This window comes from Petaurus breviceps, unplaced genomic scaffold (genome assembly GCF_028583685.1).
Source record: "Petaurus breviceps papuanus isolate PSGF00001 unplaced genomic scaffold, PetGlider_PUasm1.0 188, whole genome shotgun sequence".
NCBI classification, from domain to species: domain Eukaryota; kingdom Metazoa; phylum Chordata; class Mammalia; order Diprotodontia; family Petauridae; genus Petaurus; species Petaurus breviceps.
Window position 1 is genome coordinate 26182415 of NW_027185804.1, and position 24256 is coordinate 26206670.

A 24256-nucleotide genomic window follows, 5' to 3' on the forward strand; every position below is an offset into this window, starting at 1 on the left:
AAAACAAGGCAAGTGGAGTTCCCCCAAAAGCCACCGCCAGCTGGCACCAGCGCCTCATTAGTGCAGGCTGGCAGCTGTAATTAGCATGCCAATTCCTCTTTGAAAAATAATTAAATGCCATTCATCAACCCCACTAGCACTGAGCTGCCACTTGTGTGTACGGCAACGTGCTGAGGTTGGGGGGCCCCACTGGTGGCCCCCATTCCCACCCCAGTGGCCAAGTGCTTTTCAGCCCTGGCACCTTCCCCAGAGGGACCAGGGCGCTCTACTCAAGGCAAAGGAGAAGAAAAAGGGGGGCAGCTCCAAATTGCTGGTCTCACTCCCTGGAAAGAGGGTCAAGTTCCTTTGCCTCTCCATTGGCCACTGGAGTTCTGTGGCCAGAAACTTGTTCATATGCCAAGAGCCATAGCGGGGGCTGCTGGTCTTTACCCCAGAGGCACCATGAGCTGGGAATGAGGGCTGTCTAGATAATGCAGGGGATTTGGACAAGATCATCTGGGCATGGTAAGCCAGGAGAAGGGAAGACTCAGGGCTATAGGAGAGCTGTCTTCAAGGGCTGTCCTGTGAAAAAGGGACTAGTCCTTTTCTGAGGACAAAATGAGGGACAGCAGGTTACGAAGAGGCCAGATGAGGCTTGATGCCAGGGACAGACTTCTGAGATCCTCTGTGCCCTGGGGGAAGGCTACAGGAGGCCTGGCCAGGCTGACTTCTATCTGTACCCACACGAGGCAACTCCCACCTCTTGCTGCCAACCTGATCTCCCACCTGAGATGTGGACAACGTCCAGTGCAGAAGAGCAGCCTGCCCTTTGACCTCAGGCCTTCAGTTTCCTGCTATGCCTGTCCCTTGGAGAAAGAGGCAGAGTCGATGAGGAATGGGTCTTCCTTCTGCTTCTTAGGTCCACCTTCCATCTGAGGCTGCATCATTCCCTGCCTGTTCTGCAGCTTTTTAGGAAGAAGGAGGAATAGTGAAGCAAGCCCTCAATTTGACCATCTGACTATGCTACACCTGTCTGCAGCCTGTTTTCCGGCCTCCTTAGGGAAAATGATTCCACTCAGTGATGAATGTGTCCCTATACATCCCAACAAGTCTGAATCCATCCAGGTTGTCACTTCAAACCTTTGTCCCCTTCCCCACCACTCTTTTCCTTATTTTCATCCCTTTTAACCCTCCACCCCAGAGTTCCAACTAAATACCACCCAGTCCTTCCACTGCGCCCTCTGGAATGCCTGTTCCATGGGCAACAAACTTCCCGTCATCCTAGATCTTTTCATCTCTGACTCTTTCCCTGTTCTAGCTCTTACTGAAACCTGGCTCTCCGCCGATGACGCACAGATTCCTAAGCACCCTTTGCAGGACCACCAGTTGAGGTGGGGAAGTTGCATTACTTCTAGTTCCCCAGTTGCCATTTCCAAGTTCTCTCCCTACCTCCACCGCTCAGTCATTTCTCCTTCTCTTAAGGTCTGTGTTCTTCACATCTACCACCCAATCAAATTCCTGTAGCTGTTGTCTACAGACTTCCAGGTCACGCCATTTCTTTTTTCATTGAGTTCCATACCTGGCTTACAACTCCCAGCCCTCATATCAGGGGGCTTCAACATCCATGTTGACTAACCACTCAGTTCCTCAACCTACTCCCTTCCTATGAACCACTCCTCCACCCATCTCAGCCACACACAAAGATGGTCATATCCTTGATATTACCAGCACCCACAGATATACCGCCTCCATGTTCAATAATCCTGAGATCTCCTCATTTTACCATAATCTGTTGGCCTTCCAACTCTCCCACAGCCTTCCCTCCCAAAGCCTGCTCTTCATCCACACCATGACCTCCAATCCCTTGACCCCTCAATGGTCTTCCAGGCCATCTCTCCTGCACTGGCCACTCTCTCGTCTTTTCTCCATCTTGACTTCTTGGTGAACCAGTTTAACCCTACGCTATTCTCTTCTCTTGGGCCCTAGCCCCTATGCTTTGGATCATTCTGTGACTGATGGGAGCCCAGAGGTCAGGGTCATTTCTTGCTTGGTCTAGTACTACCTTCCAATATGTATAAGCGTGTGTGACCCTGGGGCAGGGCATGGGCTCTGATAGAAAATGAGCAGAAGGCTGATTCTCCTTTTCACTCCTGCAATCTGGCATGCTGACACTCTAGCTGCTGATTTGATAGTGGACAGTAGCAAGAGAAGACAAGAAATAGGTGGCTTCTTATTCAGTTCAACAGTCAGCAGCTGTCCATACGGACCTACTACGTGCCCGGCATTGGGCCAGGTGCTGGGTTTACAAAATCAAAGCAAATCAATCCCTGCCCTCCAGGACCTAGTATTCTAGAGGGAGAGGCGTGTACAAATAGAATTATACATACACTATTTACAGAATAAATATAAGGTTTATTGAATATTTATTAAGCATGCTTAATATGCTTAGGCACTGGGAATACAAAGGCAAAAAAAGAAGAGTTTCCTCCTCCAAAAGGAAATTATATTATATTGGGAATATGTAATATGTACGCAGATAAATAGATAATACAGCTAGTATGTTTCTGAGATGGGATCTGAGCTCAGGTCTTCCTGACTCGAGGCCTAGAGGCCCTAACCCTCTATCTGGTTCCCCATCAGCTGCTCTAAAGAATCGTTGGGTGATTCTGGACTTGGAGTCAGAAAGACCTGAGTTCAAATCCAGCCTCAGACACTAGCTTTGTGACCTTGGGTAAATCACTTAACTTGCTTGCCCCAGTTTCCCCTTCTATAAAATGGAAAAAATAGCACATACTTCCAGAAGCATTGTGAAGATCAAAGGAAAAACGTAAAGCACTTTCTTTGAAAATCTTTCATCTCTATATAAATGCTATTATTATTATTATTACTACCATGAAGTGGTCAATGCCATTGGATCAGTGAAGCCCCAGGTCAGGAGGTCTCCTGTAGGCCTTGGTGGTCTGCTGGTCCCCCAGGGTTGGGTGATCCTATAGGGAAGCAAGTTGTGTAATAAATGGAGAGAGCTCTGGATTTAAGAGTTAGAAGGTCTCATGAGGGATCATGGTATGGTACAGAAAGTACCAGAGTCCCAGGAGCTGAGTTCAAATCCTGACCCTGCCGGCTATTGTGTGTGGCCATGGGCCATTCACTTTCTCTTTCTGGGCCTGTTTCCTCATATGTAAAATTGGAGGATGTTAGTCTATCTGACCTCCAATCCCTTCCAGCCCTAAATCCATGATGCTCAGTTCAGCTTTTGCTACATAATTAGCTGTGTGGCTTTAGACACATCAATCCTTCCCTCCATGAGTCTGTCTTGGTCTCATAGATGATAGGCTGAAAGAAGGTGATCTGGTCCAACTGCCTCATTTTGCAAATGGGGAAACAAAGGCATGACTTGCCAAAGGTCATACAGATAGTTGTCAGAAACAGGACCTCTAAGACCAGGGTTCTTTATGGGGCATCATGCTGCCTGAAGATCTTTTGTCCCCTCCCAATGCTAACTTTCTGTGACTTTGGGGTGGGACCGGGGTTGAGGTTCTGTGGGAAAGGGAAGCTGAATAACCAGGAAGTAGGAGGAGAATCCTAAGGAACCTAGGAAAGCCTGGGACCTAGAAGGACCTAGGACCTTCTAGAACCTAGAAGCTTGTGGGAGGCCAGAAAAGGTAAGAAACCTGGAGACAATGTCAAAGTAAGTATGAATCAAGGGTGGGGAAGGAGGAAACCAAGATGAATGACTGAATGAATTTATTAAGTCCTGACTTTGTGAAGATGAGTCTTAGCTGATTAAAGCTGGAGAGCCCCTTGTCAGGGGGTTGGTGCCAGAGTTCTCGGAGCCAGGGCAGCTGCTGGTTTAATCTTGCTTCTGCCCCCACTTGGGTGGCCCTTGGGAAGCCTGGCTCTGGAACTGCAGGCCAGGCCTTGGACTTGCCAAAATTGGGTGAGATCTCTCCTGGGTACAGGTGAGATTCCCAGGTGAATAGTTCAGATCCCTTCCAGGTACTTAGAGGCTGTTGCTTTTACCATCTGGTCTGCTGCAATTAGGGAAAACCATTGAGAAACCCAGGCTCCCTCTTAGGTAATAACCACCCCCATTGTGATAAGGCAGCAGCTGGAAAGTTAGGGGGAGGCTGGCAGGAGCGTTGAGGAAGGGGGTGGGCAGAATGATGAGGCTGTGCTCCTGTGGCTGATTAGAAATGCCCCCTCCATGCCTTGCCATCCCAAGCTTCCTGAAGCAGTGGGTGGTTCCCTTCCAGCCCTCACATGCTAGGGCAATCTACCAGCTGGCCAGAAATCAGTATTTCCTCCCTGTGACAAATGACAATGGCCCAGTTAGCAGGTTAATGGCCACCAAGGAGTGTAAGGGTTTGCTGGCTGTGTGTAATGATTCCTCTTTCACCCCAGCCCTGAGCCTCAGAATCTAGGTCTTATTGGCCTTTGGGAAAATACCAGATTGAGGGTTGGGGCTTCCCCAAGAAGCCCATATTGAACATGGTTGTTCCCTCCAATCACCAGTTCTCCCTTCCCTTCAAATACAGCAAGCACTGCCTGTCATTTACATAGGAACCTTATTGCTGAAAGTCCAGCCTGTCTCATCTTGGAGATGGGTAGACCAAGGCACAGAGAGGGGAAGACACTTGTCTAGGTCAACCTGGGGATTTTGTTTCCAAATCTGCTACTCTTTCCAATTGACCATAACATACCCCAAAACTTTCTTGTGGTCTTACAGATCAACTTTGAGATGCAGATGAGTTGAAGTAGGTAGTCTGAGTCACGAACCTTGAGAGGCATGCAGACCTATGGAATACAGTTCAGTCTGCCGGTGCCAATTCTGCACTCAAAATCACCTTATATTGATTTTGTATATAAATGTACAAATGTAGATAAATATCTATAATTTTATATAATTTAAAAAATAATTTTTATTTTATAATTTCATAAATTATATAATTATATTTACATACATATAAATTTATATAAATGTATGTAAATCTGTAAGTGACAGATTCTTCCAGGGAAAGGACCATTTCATAGGTTCATAGATTTATATGTGAAGGAGACTTTAGATTCTGTAACCTCCCTCACTTTACAGGTAAGAAACCAAGGCCCAGGCAAGTTAAATGACTTACCCAAGGTCACACAGGCGATAAAGCATCAGTCAGAATTTGAACTCCATTCTTTTGACTCCAAATCCAATTCTTTGCCTGTTGTACCAAGCTGCCACAGCAGCCCTCGGTGCTGGGGCCATCAGATAAGAAAGAGTCTTGAAACAATGCTTCCCCTTTGGTGCTGGGCTGAATCTCTTTGTGAAGTTGGGAGGGGCTGGGGGAAAGATGCTGAACGCTCAGCTTAGCTAGGAGATGGAGCACGGCTGCCACCTGCTGCCAGGTAGTGCTCAGGCTGGCCCCGTGGATTTCCCTGTCCTCCTTTTTCCCTTCGCGGCTAGTCTGGGGTGCCTGAAACACCAGCGCAACAAACCAGTCCAATAACTGTCCACGGAAAACAAGTCTGGCTCTTGTGGCTACGAGCTCCCACTGCTTCCCAAGGTCTGTGTTTGGGGCCTCATTAGTGAAGTAACCTGGTTCTGACTCAGATTTTTAATGGCCCTGCAAAGATCACAAAAGCACTTTCCTTACAGCAACTGGACACACTGTAAGGGCAGGGCAGGCTGTTTCCGTCCCATTTTACAGATAAAGAAACTGAGGCCCAAGCAACTCAGCCAAGGCCCTACAAAAAGCAGCAACACTGGGATCTGAACCCCCACACTCTGATTCTATGCAAATAATAGTGGATAATGTGTACAAGAGAGCATGAGGTCCAAGAGGCGAGGAAAGCATTGCCAACTAAAGAAAGAGGAAGGGTTTAAATGGAGACAGGGGTATTTGGGAGAAGAGGCTTCTAAACATTGTAAATAGCAAGGACAGAGGAACAGAGGCAGTCAGGAAACACTTGTAAGCACCTACTCCGTGTCAGGCACTGTGTCAAAAATTAGGGAAACAGAGACAGAAGACGCCCCTGCTCTCAAGGAGATTGCCATGCAAAGAGGAGAGACACTGTGCCAACACCATGCACAGAAGGACCGAGGACAGAGAAGGCAGGCTGTAAGTGGAAATGGCCAGCAGAAGAAAGGTGCTAGAATTGAGGGGTGAGGATGGGCTTCCTGTGGAATGGGGGACTTGAAGGAAGCCAGGGAAGCCAAGAGGTGACGAAGAGTGGGAGGGAGCGATTCCAGGCGTGGAGGACAGCTAATGCCTAGAGTCAAGAGATGGGAGTCTTACTCAAGGATCCACAAGGAGGCATGTCCTTGGATCACTGTGTGTGGGGGGGTAGGGGGGAGTCGGGTGTATGACAGACTTTGGATGCTAAATTGAAGATCTTGTATTTTCTCCTAGAGGTGATAGGGAGCACTGGAGTTTATTGAGTAGGGGTTGGGGGTGTCCTAATCTGAACTTTAGTAAGGATGGACTAGAATGGGGACAGACTTGTGGCAAGGATACCCAATGGAAGACATTCCAATAGTTCAGGCATGAGGTGATAAGCACTTGCACCAGGGGGGTGGCAATTTCAAAGAAGGTCAAAGAAGGGTGTATTCAAGGGATGGTGAAGAAGCAAAATGGCCAGGCCTTGGCAACAGACTGACTATGAGAGATGGGAGTCAGGTGCAGAAGACAACACCTCGGTTATGAGGCTGGAGGACTGGAGGGATGGTGGTGCCTTTGACTGTGATAAGGAAGTTTCAAAAGGGCAAGTTTTGGAGGAAAGAGAATGAGTCCAGCTCTGGACATGTTGAGTTTAAGATGTCTACTGACATCCAGTTGGAGAGATCCAAGAGGCAGCTGGAAGCACACTAGAGCTCAGTAAGGAAGTTAGGGCTGGGTAAGTAGATGAGCGTAGAGGTGGTCATGGAATCATGGGAGCTGATGAGATCATCAAGTGAAGTATAAAGGGAGAAGAAAGAGGACCCAGGATAGATCCCCGTGGGACACCCAGTTAGTGGGTGTGACCTGAATAAAGAATCTGGAGAGGAGTCAAGAAAAGTGTGATCAGCAGAATCAGTCATCAAAGTGCAGGGCTCAAGCAATAGTTCTGCCAGCGCATGGGATCATAGTATGAAACAAGACAGAAACAAAGGTAGATTGAATGCCACACTAGGGAGTTTAGAAACTTAACTGGTTAAGGGAAAAACGAGCCATTGGAGGATTCCGAGCAGAGGAATGCCTTGTTTGTAAGAAATGTGAAGATCGAAGACTGGCAATTAAATGGATGAGGGGCAAATGGAAAAGTTGACAGTAGGAGCAGAAAGCTTTGAAAGAAAGGTATTTTGAACTGGGAAGTAAGATATACAGGCACTGGGGTATAGAAATACATCTTGCCCGACTAGAAAGTTATGGGGGGATAGGGGAGAAGATATAAGAAAGATTGCAGGAAGGAGGATTCAGAAGGCTCGCAATCTTGGGGTGTGGTAGGGGAAAGACGGGGAGAAAATTTGTAACTCAAAATCTTGTGGAAATGAATGTTGAAAACTAAAAATAAATAAATAAATTGGGGGAGGTGGGGAGAGAAAGGTGTTTTGCTTTAAGCGTTCACATTCTGTTCAGCTGGAAGGTGACTTCTAATCCCAGACCATAGTAAGGAGCAGACTATTGAGAACAGAAATAAGAAAAATAAAGCTGAACTATCTTCCAGTGTCTGAGTCCTCTTGGAGTATATATAGTTAAATTATTTGCCTTGGAGTATTATGATTTCCTGGAGGATCAGACATATATTCAAATATAAGCCTAAAAACAGAATCTCAAGCCAAATACAAATGCTTTGGGTTTCCCACTGCTTGCAATTATTCATCACTGCTGTGCTCTATAAGCAAGGATAGCTAAAAAGTTGACTATAAAGTAACCATACTACCATTTCTTTAAAAAAAAAAAAGTAACTTTATTTGAACTTTTAAAAAGTGCCAAGATTAACAGAAACTGAACTAGAGAAGAGAGATTTTAAAGTCAAATCTTATATATTAATAACTTTTGGAGAATGTTTTAAAAATTATAATCTTTGATGACTTATTTTCTTGGAACGGCTACCTCCAAAACCTCTGGAAAAGCTCAGCTTTTCCATAAAATGTCTTAGAAGTGTTTCCATCACTCAGTTCTAAAATTAATTGGCCTGTTTTAAATGCAGCAGGTGCTGATACTTAGGAAGGACTGTACAAATGTGTCTCCTGCCCATGGAAGGGGCAGTTCTTGAAAAAAATAAGACCCTTTCAACAAAGGTCCACAAACTGAGAGCTGGAAGGGACCTTAGTCCAATCTTCTATTAGATAAGGAAATGGAGGCCCCGAGAGGTTAGGTGGCTTGTCCAGTCACACAGGCAATTAGAGGCTGGAATCAAACCTACACCTTCTGATCCAAATGCAGACTTTGTACTACATCCCATTATTCTTGTTACTTCAAAAAGCTAACTAGTCTAGGATTCTTTTCTTTTTCTAGTCACTTTAAATGGGGTGGGCAGATAATGTTGTCAGAGGAGGGAGCACGTTATGTGTACCCTGCAAGGGGACCCACCGTCATCTAAAACAGGTCTCTGACCTGCTTCCTTTCTGACTCAAGCTTGCTTTAAGACTGCCCCTCTCCTGCATGAAACAAGGATTAAGATGAATCCACATCATTTCCAGGATGAATACAATTTCTGCTCACCTCCCATGAGGTAAGACCGAGGGAGCTGCAGAACATAAATGAGTTCCATGGTCTCTCCCAACTCAGTTCTCCTGTATCTCTCTTCCTTCTCAATCTATTTACATTACTCCTTCCCCCCGCCTCCACCCCAATGATGACAACTTGATCACAACATTAAAACAATTTATTAGTTTTTAAAAACTTTCTCCAGAAGTACTAGTGATATTTTTAAATTAGAAGGGAACATACAAAAATACAAACAAATCAATACACATATTTATCGTGGGACAGTGCAATAGACGAGCCAGGAGGGGAAAAGGGCAAAGGTGTTATCTTTGCCAGTGTGACATGCCTTGCACAAAAACATTCATGAAGGTGGGGTGGGTTGGAGGGTCGGCGACCACCTCTCTCTTCGCCCATACCAGTCTCTAGTAGTCTAAAGTTTTAGGCCATCAAGTCATTCAGACATATCCTATGCTAGTGCATCATGGTGTCTTCCAATTGAGACCTAGAAGCACAGGCTTCTTACTGAGCCCACCAAATGGAGGGGAGAATTGGGATAACTATTAGGGCTCCTCCTAGCCCTGAAATAAAGAAAAAAAAGCCAACAACTGTTTAGAAGGGGTTAATCTACATAGCTTCCCCCCCTAATCTTGCCCTTTCAAATTTAAGTCAGCAGCCATCTATCATGGGACTAGAATCAGGGCCAGGTAAGACAGGCCCTACCCAGTGGGTGCTCACAAACCGGTAATTCCCCTTACAAAATTTCTGTAAGCACACAATCGATTCCAGGTTTTCATCACAACCACAACCAGCCTTTTTGCAGTACTTACATCCCATCCTCCTTGAATTTTACAATGGCCTCAGCCCCCTCAGAGGCCCTGTATGGCACTTGTTTATTACCTGAGAGTGAATTAAGGTTTTATTTGGAGGACTTTTAGGAGAGCTATGACTAGAGACCCAATAGGGCAAAACAAAACCAAGGCTGGGTAATGCTGCATGTGAGTACACACACACACACACACACACACACACACACACACACACACACACACACACACACACACACACCCCTTCATAACATTAAATGTACAAAGGGTTATAGGGAATATTTAAGAAAAATAGGTCCCAGACACATATGTGTGATGACTAACTTTGATAGACTGGATTCCTCTCAGTAATACAAGGTTAGAAGACAACTTACAAAAGACTCATGATAGAAAGGGATATCCACCTCCAGAGAAGGAATGAGAGTCTGCAGATTGAAGCAAACTATTTGCTCTCTCTCGTTTGTGTTTTGTTTTATCCCTTCTTTCTCATTGTTTAGCTCGTTGGTTACAATCCTTTTACAACATGACTAATGTTCCACGTTAAGGTATTTGTGGAACCTATCTTTGATTACATGCTGCTATGGGGGGCAAGGGAGGGAGAGGAAGGGGGAGAAAATTTGCAACTTAAGTGATTGTGGAACTGAATGTTGTAAAATAAAAGTAAATTTTTAAAAAAAGAAGAAAAAATCAGTCAGCAGTTGTGGTGAGTTTATTTTGGATATACATATATGTGTACACACACATTATATGCATATACATACATATATATACACATATAATATGCCAGAAACTTCTAAAGCAGCAATCTTAAAAAATAAAAATAGCTATTCAATTAAGACACTCGTTATGGATGACCACAGGTGTGTTAATGTATTCATTTTTTTTTTAAAGCAATTGGGGTTAAGTAACTTGCTCAAGGTTGCACAGCCAGTTATTTCTGGGTGTGGTGCTAAGTATCGGAGCCCAGATTCGATCCCAAGTCATCCCGACTCTGGGGCTGGTGGTTTTACTTGCTGTGCTACCTGGCCACCCCTAATGTGTTCATTTCATAAGAAGTCCCATCAATTTCTAGCTTTTCTCCCCATTTATGGATTAATGGCTACTTTACAGAACTCTCTGGATTTATAAGGTGCCTTTTCTTAAAAGCACAGAGCATTTTCACAGGTGTGTGATTTCCTTGTTCAATGGTCAGAATCTAGTACTTTGCCTTTCTTTGATGTGATGGTTCATCTACTCAATAATTCTTCATCTATCCTGATACAGGATCTGGGAACCTTGGGACTTTGCAAAACTAGTGCAAAAAACTCCTCAAAGTCATTACTCATGATCACCAACAGCAGAATGAGAGATCTCTTTGTTTAAATACAAACAGTTTTCACCACAGTAATGTACAAAAGTATTTCTTCATGCAAAAATATAAATTAAAAAACCACAAAATGTATTAGCTATGGAAGACAAAACTTTCTAAATTATTTTTGGAAACCTTTAATTACATCTCAAATATATATATCTCACTTATAACTTTCCCAAGTGATAACCCTCTTTTGCCGAGGAAGAACAGCTCTGTTTCATTTACAACAGCAATGCAATTGAGGGGAGCGGACCTCCAAATGAGCCTCACTGAAAGTGACCTCTGAAAATTACTAACCTTTGCTTATAAGGGAAATCACTTGCAAATTGGTCAAAATGTTTCCCCTTTGAAAGCAAGAAGGCACTAATCTTCATATCCTTCTGAGCACCAAGTAAGGGGAGAGAACCCTTAGAAGCAATCTCTCTCTCTCTCTCTGCTCCCCCATACTCACTGCCTTCAGCTTTCACTTGGAGGTGTGGGGTAGATGCAGGGCAAGCTTTCAAAGACCAGGAAAACAATGACTAGGAGAGCTCCTCTTTCAGAGAACTGGAGGACCACTGGAGCTGTGTGTGCTTTGGTGCCTGGGCCAAGCCGACCCTACCTGGAGAGTCAGATGGCCAGGTGAGAACATAAGGTACAAATTATGTCCTTTCTATCACAGGAGAGTCGAACGCATTTTACAGATTCCTTTTTGGATCTCCCCCAACCAGAATTACCTTTCAATATTTCATAATAGCCTTGCATCTTAAAAAAATGAAATTTCTGTAATAAAAAATGAAACCCTTTGACAGAAAAGACTGGAGGTAACATTTAAAAAACCAGATAGTTATTCCTTTTTTGGGGGGGGAGGGGAGTATTTGTGATTGGAGTAAGGTTGTACTGCTTGGGCATAACAAAACATATGGATCTACATTGATTTAATTAGACCATCCCTACCCTTTTTCAGGCAGCTGGCCACAAGATACCAGGAAAGAGTGCTGCAGGAATGATGAATGAAAAATTCTAAGAGAACATAGAGGAAAGGTATATAATAGGTATATACATATACAAGAAGGAAGGAAAAACACTCATCACCAGGTTGTATAAGATTACATGTATGCAAGATGGCTTCCCAAGTGTGATAAAAGATTTATGTAATTTAGTCACTGGCATACTGGTATCCATTACTAGTCAAAAGGCCAAATGATAAGGACTACAAAAAAATAAAACAAATAAATAAAAAAAAATGAAAACACCCCCAGATGGCAATTTTGTCGTCACAATTAAACTATATTTAATTGCAGAAAAGTTTACAAACTTTCACGTATGTATCTTGCTGATCCTTATAACTACCCTGTGAGGGAGGGAGGTGGAGGGTTGTGCCTTTCCCAAGATCACACAGCTGAAAAGAGCCAAAACCACAAAAGACACAGCCTGAACAACTTAGCAGAAAAAAACTATGATATGTATCAGTCTTGTTTTAAAGAATTTAGAAAACACCCAACTTGCTTAGGCATTACAGAGATAGGCATTACAGCATTGCAGCATTTTACTTATTTAAAAAAAAAAAAAACTGGAATGGGCTTTTAAGGTATAAAACTTCTTTCTCCAAAAAGATAAAAAGTGTTTCATAAAGAGATTAACTGACTGCATGACCTCCATGAGTCTCTCCAACTCTATGACTATAAATGGAAAAATAAAAAAGGTTTTAGAAATGTGCTCCAATAATGTAAAATATTTATTAGTAAAACAGTAAGCTATGAGGATCTCTCCTGAGTGAGGAACTTGTAAATGAAGTGAGCAACTGGTGGGGCATGAAATTTATGTTCTTTTTATGCTGATGGTTTGAGTGATTTCTAAGCACAGCCCTGGTTTGAAAATGATGGCTAGGTCTAGTGAAAGATTCTAGGTTTTGTGGCAGAAGTGCAATTCTTCCACAGAGACACATTCTTCTTCTCATGTTTAATAGCCCTAGCAAAGCTGTTCAGGTTTCCATCATCTTACTTTCCCTATTTCCCAAGAAAAAAGATAACTTTAGTTATACCACCAAAAAAGCAACTATTACTGAAGTTTCTTAAGGGTACAAGTAATTACTGATCTGTAATTATACCTCTACCTCTGCCAATCGATAGCAAAATATGTGACTTACAGCAAATTGAGTTATAAACGCTGGCTTGGACAACTCTCCCCAAAAAGGAAGTTGCAAAGAGTTTTATTTATTAGCAAGGCACCAAATGATGCAAAGGCATAAATTTGAGGACAGTGACCAGTTAGTTAATAAAACACCAATACGACCCCCATCTCTTTATGTGCCAACTTGGTCAAACTAGGAAACTCCCCTTTTTTGGGAGGGGGAGGCCACAAAAAGACTAAAGGAGGAAATGAATTTATTGTTTATTGGGTTCTGAGACAAGGTCAGACTGAAGACCTGACAAGAGGATCTTTCTGTCCTCCATAATGCCTGTATCACCAGCCTTTGTAATTACCCTCAAATACATTTAGCATAAAGTAATTAGCAACAGGAGGGAAGGAGCATCCACCTGAATAAAGAGGCAGAATAAAGATGGGCATTTAACAACTCAAAGCCATCATTCTGTTGTTACTGGCTGAGAGCAGAGATAATTGTCTCCAGATTTAACTGACCAGTTTAAGCAGCTTTCTTCAATGCTGTGATAGCTTAATGAGAATTGTCAAAGGGTCAGAGAGAACTTAACTTCTCAAAACACTAACTTATAGGTGTAAGAAGCCTTAGAAACGATCTACTGTAGTGGTTCTTAACCTGGAGTCTATGAATTTGATTTTTGACAAAATATTTTGATAACTCTGTTTCAGCAAAATTGGTTTCCTGCAAAAGGGGTCCCTGACATACAGAGAAAGGCCTGAAACACTAGAACCTTCTCATTTTAGAGATAAAGAAACTGAAACCCAAAGTTGTTGTGGCAATAAACTGGCATTTGGTGTCTACTGGGGACAGGAAGAAAGGATCAAGTGATTCTGTCGCAAGTAAATAATCACACACTGCCATGCTTCCTTCTGGTAAGCCAGTCAGTAATAGACACGATCCAAGAGTAGCACGTATATTCCTTGCCAAGCAGATAACAAAGACAGTGGGTGAGGCGTAACAAGAAAGCTGTGCTCATACAGATGTGCAAAGATGAGGAGGTGGGGGTACAGAGCCACAAACTGTGTCAGAGATAAAAAGGGAACTCTAGATGTAAATTTCTGTTTTGGTGCTGGTGCAATACTCTCTCTCCTTAGCTTTTCTTTCCCATTCGGATTTAAAAATCCCACCAAAGCTAAAATGTCAGAGAGAGGTCCAGGTTTGCCTAGAACTCAAAAATGACACCATTTTGGTCCCCTGGATACAAAGAAGTAGACGATCATTAAGAAGCATTTTCTATGTGAAATTTTTGAGAGGGAACACCTGCCACCTCTTGTTTATGAAAGCCAGCTCAAAAGGCAGAAATCAGACGGATTGTATTTACCTTTCCTATCACTACACGGTAATGCTGAAAGTACCACATGGAAATGGAGTTAGGAACAGTTGGAGTGACTGATAAATCCATGAGTCTAGCCCCTGAAACAAAAGGAATCCTATCAACCCTTGGCTTTATCCTTACTTGCCTTAATCCTGAAAGGTATAGTCAGAGGTACTTGGGATTTTATTCACCCTAGATTGGGGTATCTGTAAAAAAAAAAACTCCAACAAAGCTCTTCGTTAACAATAGCCACCAGCTTAGGTCCTCCAATTATGTATGGACAGAGTTGATATACTAGGAGCATGTGAGTGAATGGCTTCATTTCCCAAGCCAAACCAAAAATGGGACCCAAGCTGTGGCAGTGAATGGTCACATCTCCTTCATTATTTTTAGGTGACTGTGTCCACTGGGGGTGGGTCCAGTATCAATAAACCCAAGTTAGATCAAGTGAGGAGGAGCTGTTTTGTGTCGCCATTTCTCGAAACTCCAGACACAACTAGCACATGCAGGTGCTTGGGAAAAAGGGCGGGGACAGCAAGTTGGGGTTTCGGATGTAATCACTTGTTGGGGCTTCTTGATGATAGTAATTTAAAATTATGTAATGATGAGCATCCTTACTCTGGGGAAGGTAACAGCAAAATATGTGATCCACAGAAAATTTAATATAGAAGTTGGCTGGTCCACATTTATTACTATAATGTGCCATTCTGTTCCTATCAGAAAGACACTCTCTCTACCCAGCTCCTCCTCAGTCAGTGTTTTGCAATGGGAACTCTTGTGGTAACAACTAGGCTTCAGAGCTAGATTTCACTCCAATATTCAATATCCGAGGGGCTTAAAATACTAAAACAAGGAGCCTCCACGGACCTCCACAGGCCCTCTCCTTAGGCCCTTCACTATTATCACAGGTGAGGGTATAAAGATATACTGAGTGAATCCAGTGTTAGCTTTTTAAGCTTTCTTATTCAAATCTCATGGTTCTGATGAGTTAAGGCAACAACTCCAAATACTGGACAACAGAATTGTCTCCACTGACAAATTCCATTTAGTGATTCTAAGGCTCTCTCTCAAGGGGGTACTGGAACATTATCAGAATTCATTTTAATCCACCTTAATTAACGCCGCCCTCCAAATGTAACAGCATCTTATGAATATATCCTTCGGCCATAAATATCCCCCAATAGCTTTGAATGGCTGGCTTACATAAGTGGGCGGCGGGCACCCACATTCATCATGGATGTTACTATTCTGTGTGCTGTGTACTTGCAGTGAAATCTGGGGCTGTGACTAAATGTGTGATGGTATGTGTGTGTTCATAAATACATTTTAAAATACTTATGATGCATCACATCAACAGATGAATTTACACACACATCTGTTTTAGCCTCAAACTGATCACTGATCAGTCAGCATCTTGGCAGCAGATAACAAAAAGATGCCAGAACCATTTTCCACAAGGTTCGTGGCACCAAAACCTACCAGTACAGAGATAAAAGGCTAGAAAATAAAAAACTGTGCTTATGTGTATTCATATTCAAGGAAATATGCACTATAATTAAGACTCAAAACTATTCAATAGTGAGTTTTCAAAGTCTCCCCCTGACTGGATTATATTTTTACTTGGGCTCAAAATCTGAAGGATAATATTTCCAGTACAGATATAAGAACAAAAAGATTAAGTCAAAATTCAGTGGGCTAATACTGAGTTTGGTCTGGACACACGACAGGAGCAGCTCCAAGACATGCCTGCTGACAGCGAACGCCGGAACGACCTGACCAAACAAGCTGAAGAGCTCATCAGACAACATGAAACCAAAATACAAAGTGTTCCAGGGGTCTCAGAGGAACCACTGCTAAAACAGCTTTCTAAAAACAAAATCCTAATTCAGGAGTTGAATAAAAGTGAAGCTACGATGAAAATCTATGATGAACTTGCATCAGAACTACAGCAGCGATGACACAAGGAAAGTGGAAGGCGGCAGAGATGATTTGAATGCATCTTGGATTAAGCTAAATGAAAGCATTTGTGACCGACAGACAGACTGCCTTCAAGGATGGCCTCCTTCTGGGATCTAGAGAGCTTCCCAAAGTAGATGCCAGAGGCAGAAACCACAGTCAGTGTGCTTGAAGAGGCAGCTCGGCGGGAGAACACTCTCTAGGACACTGGCTTGGCCAAGAAATCCAGAAAGCAGATTTAGAAAACTGCTTTAATCATGTCTGTGAAGCTTTTGGTCCAGCATAGCAAGGACAGACAGACCGAGATTGATGCCCATAATGCCATCTTTAAAAATATTGATGGAAATGGACAAAATACGGTAAAAGGCTTTGGGAAATTCAGATGAGGCAGTCATGCTCCAACATCAACTAGATGATATGAACCAGAGGTGGAACAACTTAAAAGCAAAGTCTGCAAGCATCAGAGCTTATTTGGAGGCCAGTGCTGAAAAATGGAAGAGTTTTCTGACTTCTCTGGCTAAATATGAAAGATGAAGAACTTAAAAAACAAATGGGCACTGGGGGAGATGAAAGTTCCTTAAAGCTCTAGCATAACCACTGTAAAACACTGAGACGTGAACTGAAAGAGAAAGAAGAATCTATATTGAATATTGAGTCTTCCTTGCTGACCTGCCAACTGAGATCTCTGAAGAACCGAGACCTGACCTGCAGTGTAACATGGAATAGAGGCAGCTACACGGTACAGCAGATAGAACACTGGCCCTGGAGTCAGGAGGGTCTGGGTTCAAATCCAGCCTCAGACACCTGACACTTACGAGATGTATGGCTTATTTTAAGTCACTTAACCCCCAAATGCCTCACCAACAACAACAACAAAAATCCCAACAAAACAAAGTCTCTAACATTCACATGTACGGAGGGAAAAGCCCTTTGCAAAGTTCAAAGTCCTTTATAAAAATATATGTTATCTTGGTGAAAAAAACTTTTTTTGGTAAGTCTAAGCTAAATGAAAGCATTTGTGACCGACAGACAGATTGCCTTCAAGGCTGGCCTCCTTCCAGGATCTGGAGAGCTTCCCAAAGTGGATGCCAGAGGCAGAAACCAGTCAATGTGCTTGAAGAGGCAGCTCAGCGGGAGAACACTCTAGGACACTGGCTTGGCCAAGAAATCCAGAAAGCAGATTTAGAAAATTATATATAATATGGTTATAAATCACTGTGCTTGCAGCTGGTAATTCCCTGGGACAAAAAAAGCAGCAAATGGAAATTTTAGCTCAGATCCCTTGACCACTAAAAGGGGGTCAAAATTTCGGGAACTCAAATCTCTCTCTCTTCTTTTGCTGTAGATAAGGCAGTAGTGATTCTCAGTTTACTTAAATCTAATATCATCGAAACAACATGGCTTGAGGGAAATTTCTGATTATCCAGGGAAGAGGAGGCTTTCAAATACTCTATTATGACCTTCAATAATAAACAACATCCTTCAGGTAAAGTTCATGGGAAAATCCTTTGGTGTCAATCTTCTGACTTTATCTAAGAAAGAAGAAAAGACACCCTCAGACTAACAAAACAGCTAAAATACATTAAAAGCACCTTGGACTCCATTCTTTTGTACAAGTAGACCAAGTGTTCATCCCTAAGGGAAAACTATTTCCATGCAGACTGTCATAGAAGGAGTGAAGACTTAGGATAGTGATACAGGTTTAGACTTCTGATGGATGATTTTCAGGTAATGGTACAGAATTTATGATAGAGTAATAAAATACTACATTTTAAAATCACTCTTTTGATTTGTGTTTCACTGCTTAGAGGTTTTCAGAGAACTGAGACTCTTGAACTGACTTCAAGGCAATCAGAAATAAAGGCTGGACCACATCACTATGATGTCAATCATGTAAGGCAACTGGGACAGGAGCCGGCAGACTCCAGAAAGAGCCGGGGCCGCTCACTACACCCCTGCGTCAGTGCTGCGTGGCTGAAAGCCCTCCCTTCTCAGGCTGTTCATGTCCAGGCGTGTCAAAACCTCGCAACGCACAAGTAAAGTATCATCTTTAATGAAGGTTCTTTGCCTAAGGGCTTGCAAGTGCATGAACGTCACATAGCCAAAACCTTTGGGGTTCCGGGGGATGGTGGGCCTCTGGAAGGCAAGCAGCTCTGGTTTGGCATCCATGATCTCCTCATGATTCTGCCTCACAGGCGCTTCAGACTGGTCGAGAATAGTGAGGCGTATCGTGCCCTGGAAGGGCCAGGGAAGATGGCTGTCATACTCACCTTGCATCGTGTGGACAAAGAGGGAAATGTAGTTAGCGCAGCGCTGAGCGCTCGGCAGTTGTAGGTGAAGGCGCATGCAGAGCTTGTAGCCAGGCTTGCCAGTATAGAACCCAGGGCTGTGGATGACAACAGGCTTCTCTTCTTCCTGCGACTTCAAGTGCATCCCGAAGTTGTTGATCTTCCAGATGTAAATGCCATTGCACTGCTGCGCCTCCATCTCCGCGATCCTGTCCTCAAGGGTTCGGACAGTCCGCCTGAGGTCCCCCACACAAGCACTCTGCGTCTCCATCTTGGCGCTCAGCTCTCGGATCTGATGGTCCTGTATCACAAGGCGACTCTCCAACTGCTGGATGGTCTCTTGGAAATTCTGGACGTCCTGGTGGCAGCCCGAGGGGGTCCGGGCTATGGAGCTGCTGTCATAAGGAGGGGCCTCGCGCTGGTGGAGGCCAGAATTGAGAGCCGTGATGCTGATGTTCTGGATGGCCTGGGCCATCATCCGCATGTGGGCCAGAGTATCTTCCTGCAGGTGGCGTGCCAAATGGTTCCTCTGCATCTAGAATAGAAACTGATGAAAGTCAGTGACTAGAACAATCAAACCGAGAAAAGAAAGGTCAGGGATAAATGGGAAAAATTAAAATAACTAACACATCTCTTACTCTGAAGTCTGCAAAGCATTTTAGGTACATTATCCCACTGAACTCTCACAACAACCTTGTGAGTGAGATGCTTCAGTTATTATTAATTCCATTTTATAGAAAGGCAAACTAAGCCTCAGAGAGACTGAATAACTAGGCCATAGCTGGTCAGTTTTACAGGCAGGACTGGAACGCAGGTATTCCTGAGTTCAACAACATTGCATCGTCTCCTCAAAGTTGATTATGGTTTGCCTAGAACTTCCAATGATCAAGGACGAGATTTCTTTGAAGCATTTTGCTGAGTAGTATGTCACAATTTAACAGAAGAATTTTTCTTTATGGTTAAAACAAAACTCACCTTCTCACGACACCCAAATGTACTGAAAGTACATGGAATTGGAGCTATTGGGCAATCTATGTCATAGTGATTAGGCATCTGGAAAAACAGAAACAAAAACAAACATTTCCCTGTAAGACATGATTTTCTCTGGACAGTGAGCAGATCACATTTAAAGTGCCTATTTCAATTTCCAATAAACTATTAGTAAACGTAATTTCAAAGTCATACACTGCAGGTTAAACAGTATCAAGTCCCATATTATTCCACCAGATTGCATACAAATTAGATTTTGGGGAAGACATGAAGCTCATTCCTACTGTTAGTATAGACTTCCCTCTAGTGGTTTTTAGAGGAGAGAGACTCGTCTGAACTGATTTTAATGACAACCAGAAATGCATCCTGGGCTAGCAATGTGGTACAATTATGGAACAGGGCTGAGGACTACCTTAAAGCAGTACAGCTACTGACCTGTGCTTCAGGCCATTCAGTGTTGGGGACACTCTGCCACACCCCCCGACACGTACACTTTGCCTCCATATTCTCCTTGCTCCCCACCTTTTTCTTTTTCCTCTGTCCTCAGGCCTGCCAGCGTGGCATAGCATTGCGCAACTCTATTGGTCAACACTGTAGACAGAGTTCCTTGCTATGTGACACAATCCTGATTGTTTCTAATATCCTTATTTTGATGCAGCAGGAAACTTTACAGAGAACAGATTCCTTTGAATAGTGCCTGACTGGTTTCTTCCTCTACTTTAAAGGCAAAATAAGACACTGAGACTATATTTAGAAGCTGAGGTTGGTGCAACCTTAGTTATTTTATGAGATTGCAATAGTGATACGTTTTTGTTTTAAAGAAAGAATACATTCTGAGAGGGGAACAGGGGATTGTGACATGGTAAACAGGAACAACGCAGTGTATTAAAACGAACACTTTTGTCTTCTAGAGATAAACCCAACTGGTCATTTCAGCAGCAAATCAACCAAACAGAAAAGTTTAGAGAGCTCTCTTAGCACCTGCTGAGCAAGTTACTACATGCTAATCTCTGCGCTGGCAGATTCATGGCTACAGTAAAATTCCTACCAATAACTCCCTTTTTTGCTGTTGAATTGTCCACAAGTTTTAAGATAGCAATGAGACAGAACTTTCCATCCAAACTGTCAGAGACACTGTCTGGTCTACCATATACCCAATTCCATCTGGGATGCCCAGCTTGCTACACATACTCATGATGGACTATAAATTTCAAGATGCTTCAGAACTTCTTATTGGATTTGATGGCCTACAGCCAACTGATGTCAGAGAGGAAAGAGAAAAAAACTGTGGAACTGACTACTTGCTTTATCTTACATTTTCCTCTTTCTCAGATGGATTCTGTCTCCCTAAGGGCCACTTACTATAGCAAAGGTATACCTGACACAAAATTCTTAGTCTATTAACTTAAAGATTGGGAATACTCAATTCAAATAACCCTTTATCTAGAAATTACCTATTTTTTGGAGATGAAGATAAATACACACACCAACACACTCAACTTATGTAAATCCAGTGCTAGAAGGGCCCTTGAGAAGTCACTTAAGCCATCCAGCCCAACCCCCTTGTTTTATGGATGATGACACTAAAGACAGAGGTGAAACATCTCAACCATCATGTCACATCCACAATTCCAATTTAGATCATGGCATTACAACTTCACCCTTCTCTTCATGGCAGAGATTTGGGATTCTTTCGACTTAAGCCTCTTCAGAGTTCTGAGCAATTCAGAGAAAGTAAGTGATACTGCTGACCTGGATCAAGCAGGCTCCTTCCCCACCCAAAAGCATTCCCCATCCTTGGCCAGGCTACAGAGCATCTCTGTTTAAAAGACTTTCTGATATTTAATTACCAACTCAATGACACAGACTCCCTTCCTGGGAGATTTCCATGAACGTATATATTTGTGAAAAAGAATGAAGTCACTCTACCTGTTCACGGATGAGCATGGTGTTGCAGTATTCACAGAAGACTGTTGCCAATGGGCAGTTCTGGTCATGGAACTGCATTTTGGAGAAAAAAAAAATGCATCAACTATAGTGTATCTTAATCTATGATCAACTAAGCAAGTGTGCAGCTGATTTTTTTCACCTGGCCCATATTACTCAGGAACAGTGAGATTTGTGTAACAATTACTTCAGTGATATTAATTTAGTGGTCTAGTTCTCTACAATAGCTCTTCAACTTTTACCTAATTACTAGCTAAAAAAATAGCTGAGGCTGGTGGGATTTATATTAAGTACTATTTCTAATTCCCTACTGACAATCTTCTCCCCAAAATTTCTCCTACAGCATGAAACCTCCTAATGAAGCCCTTGTATAAAGAATCATTCCTGGCATAGAAGTTTTGCTATATTGCATATCCACTGCTACAAGCCAAATCCCATTATGAAACTCCCTCATCACCAGAAAGAATCTTTAAGCCCCTAGTCTGGAAAACCAAATCCCATGCCTAAGGTTAAATTTAGTTTATACTGGGAAAGAATCAATATTCCATGTAGGTTATATATATTGAGGTGGGAACAAGGAAAGAGGTGCAATTTAGCTCTAATTATGACTCTACCCTACCACTTTCCACAAGTCAGCTAATTTCATTTGTCTCTAGTTCATAATAATAGCCAACATTTACATATCACTTACTCTTCACCAGGCACTTTATGAAAGAGCTTGACAATTAGCATCTCATTTGATCTTCACAACAACCCCCTCACAACAAAACCCCCATTTTTACAGATGAAGAAACTAAGGGAAAGAGAGGTTATATGAATTTTCTAGGACCACACTGCTAGTAACTGTCTTGAGATTGTATCTGAACTCAAATTTTCTTGACTCCCAGTTTGACCCTCTATCTGTTGCACCAAGGACTGCTCCAACCATTTTAAAGAAAAGCACACTATACTTAAGGAAAAGAGTTTGGGGAACTATATAAATAGCAACAGTTACAAGATAATACAAACTCTATGAAGGTTAGGAGTCAGGAGGCCCGGATTCTTATTCCTAATTTTATCAATAATAGTATAATCTTAAATCACAGAAGCCTCCTTTCTATAAAGTCAAGAAACAACTTTCTATATCATCAAGGTACTCTAAAGGTAAATGGGAAATGTTTCAGGTTTGCATAAATCTACCCAAAGAAAACATCCGGGCATCATGCACTTTTATTTTTTAAAAGATGTTTCCTCTGTAGTCTTCACATACTTGACCTGAATACTGTAGATATTTCCAAGAAAGGTCTTTAGGAAACAAGGGGCAGGGATACAGATGAGAACACCTTTCCTATAACTTTGTCCCTGTGAAACTTTTCAATGTGACAAAATGTTAAGTGAATGGCCTTCTTTAAGTTAATATCGGATTCATTTTTAACCTTCTAGTCATTTCAGTGAGAATGTATTTCAGCCTTCTTAAGCTTTAAAAACTAATTTGCCCATAGCGGTAATGAAATTAAAAAGTTCTACTAACCAATAAAAAAAGGATATGTGATTTCATTAGTGGAAGGAAAAACCACTAAGGGAACTTCACCCACCAATGCAGACTGCAACCTTTCTAGGACATAGTATTTCAGACCAAGCAGCTGCCCAGACTATACAGAGGTGAAGGGCCTGGCCCAGCACCACGCAGGTAATTAATGGCAAGAGGCTGGATTAGAACCCACATTTTCCCGATTTCCAGCCCAATAGTCCACTCATTATGTCATGGTGCCACATGGCATAAGATTTCCATCCCTTTCCAGGCCCTCTCAAATGTAGGCAGGGATAGATTTTGAGGCCACCTCTGAAAGGTGGAAGAACATAGGTCAGCACGTGCCTCTTTCTCTTCAAATGGCATTGGAGCAGCACAATTCACACATGACACTTGTCGCCTTGGACACTCCATGAGCATATGATTGTGAAGGAGATATTTCCGAAAGGAAAGGTGGCACTGTGGGCATTCTGCAAGGGCAAATTCACAATGTGTCTGGTGATCCTGTAAGAAGAGCAAAATGAAAACTAATTAATATCTGTCAAGATGAAAGGTATCCCTATCTCAGCAAGGTGATTTACCTACTATTCAGATATGAGAGGACATGGATATTATTAACCCAGCACAGCATAATATGGCTGCTTTAATGAGTACTTTCAAATAATTATGATTTTAAAATTCATAGGGCAAATGCAAATTGGCCAAGTACACAGAAGCACAAGAGCTAGTGTGCAAGCCAGAAGGGCCTGGACAGGGCCCTCTACTGCTCAGTGCTGTGCGCAACTCTCTTAACACTTCACGTGGCAGAAAAATTTCCGACCTACACTGGCAGAGGAAGGGTCCTTGGTGAGGAAGTCCCCACACCAAGAAATCACAGGTCTCAGTCTTCAACTTGATCACTACTGCAATATACTTGGTCAGGAACAGACTGGAAGTCACAGAACAAAAGCACTCCCAATGCTCTTCTCCATACTGAATTACCTAAAGGAGTAGCTACTCAAAGGACCAGTGCAAACTTTACAGCCAGGTCACTGAACTTCAAATGCAATGGAAGCAGTGTGGTTAAGCCACTGACTGACAGGAGTTGTCTCGCTAAAACTTTATGTAAAAGCTAACGCTACCATTTGTCTTATCACAGTTTAAATCGCTAGTTACAGGGATGTCCCATCTAGCTAATAAAGAAGTGCACAATTTATGAAAGCAGGAAAGAAAGTACAAGGAAGACAATGATAAAGGGATGACAACAAAGGTGCTGGGGAGGAGACTGGTTCCTTCTCTCCAAGT

General features: G+C 42.7%; 1 protein-coding gene across 3 annotated transcripts in view; it reads right to left on the reverse strand.

The window, feature by feature from the left end:
• Window positions 1-2392: 2392 nt before the first annotated feature.
• The window catches only part of TRAF6 (TNF receptor associated factor 6), a 36013-nt gene continuing 14149 nt past the window's right edge, over window positions 2393-24256 (reverse strand). For 2 of the 3 annotated variants that reach the window (XM_069091445.1, XM_069091444.1), the window contains 4 exons: window positions 23318-23476; window positions 21445-21516; window positions 19501-19578; window positions 8805-19060 (listed from right to left, as the gene is read on the reverse strand). In XM_069091445.1, the coding sequence (XP_068947546.1) occupies window positions 18185-19060; window positions 19501-19578; window positions 21445-21516; window positions 23318-23476 (1185 nt within the window). In that variant the 3' untranslated portion in view covers window positions 8805-18184. Of the gene's footprint in view, window positions 2967-8804; window positions 19061-19500; window positions 19579-21444; window positions 21517-23317; window positions 23477-24256 lie in introns of those variants that run through there. The other variant, XM_069091446.1, reaches the window with a different exon arrangement.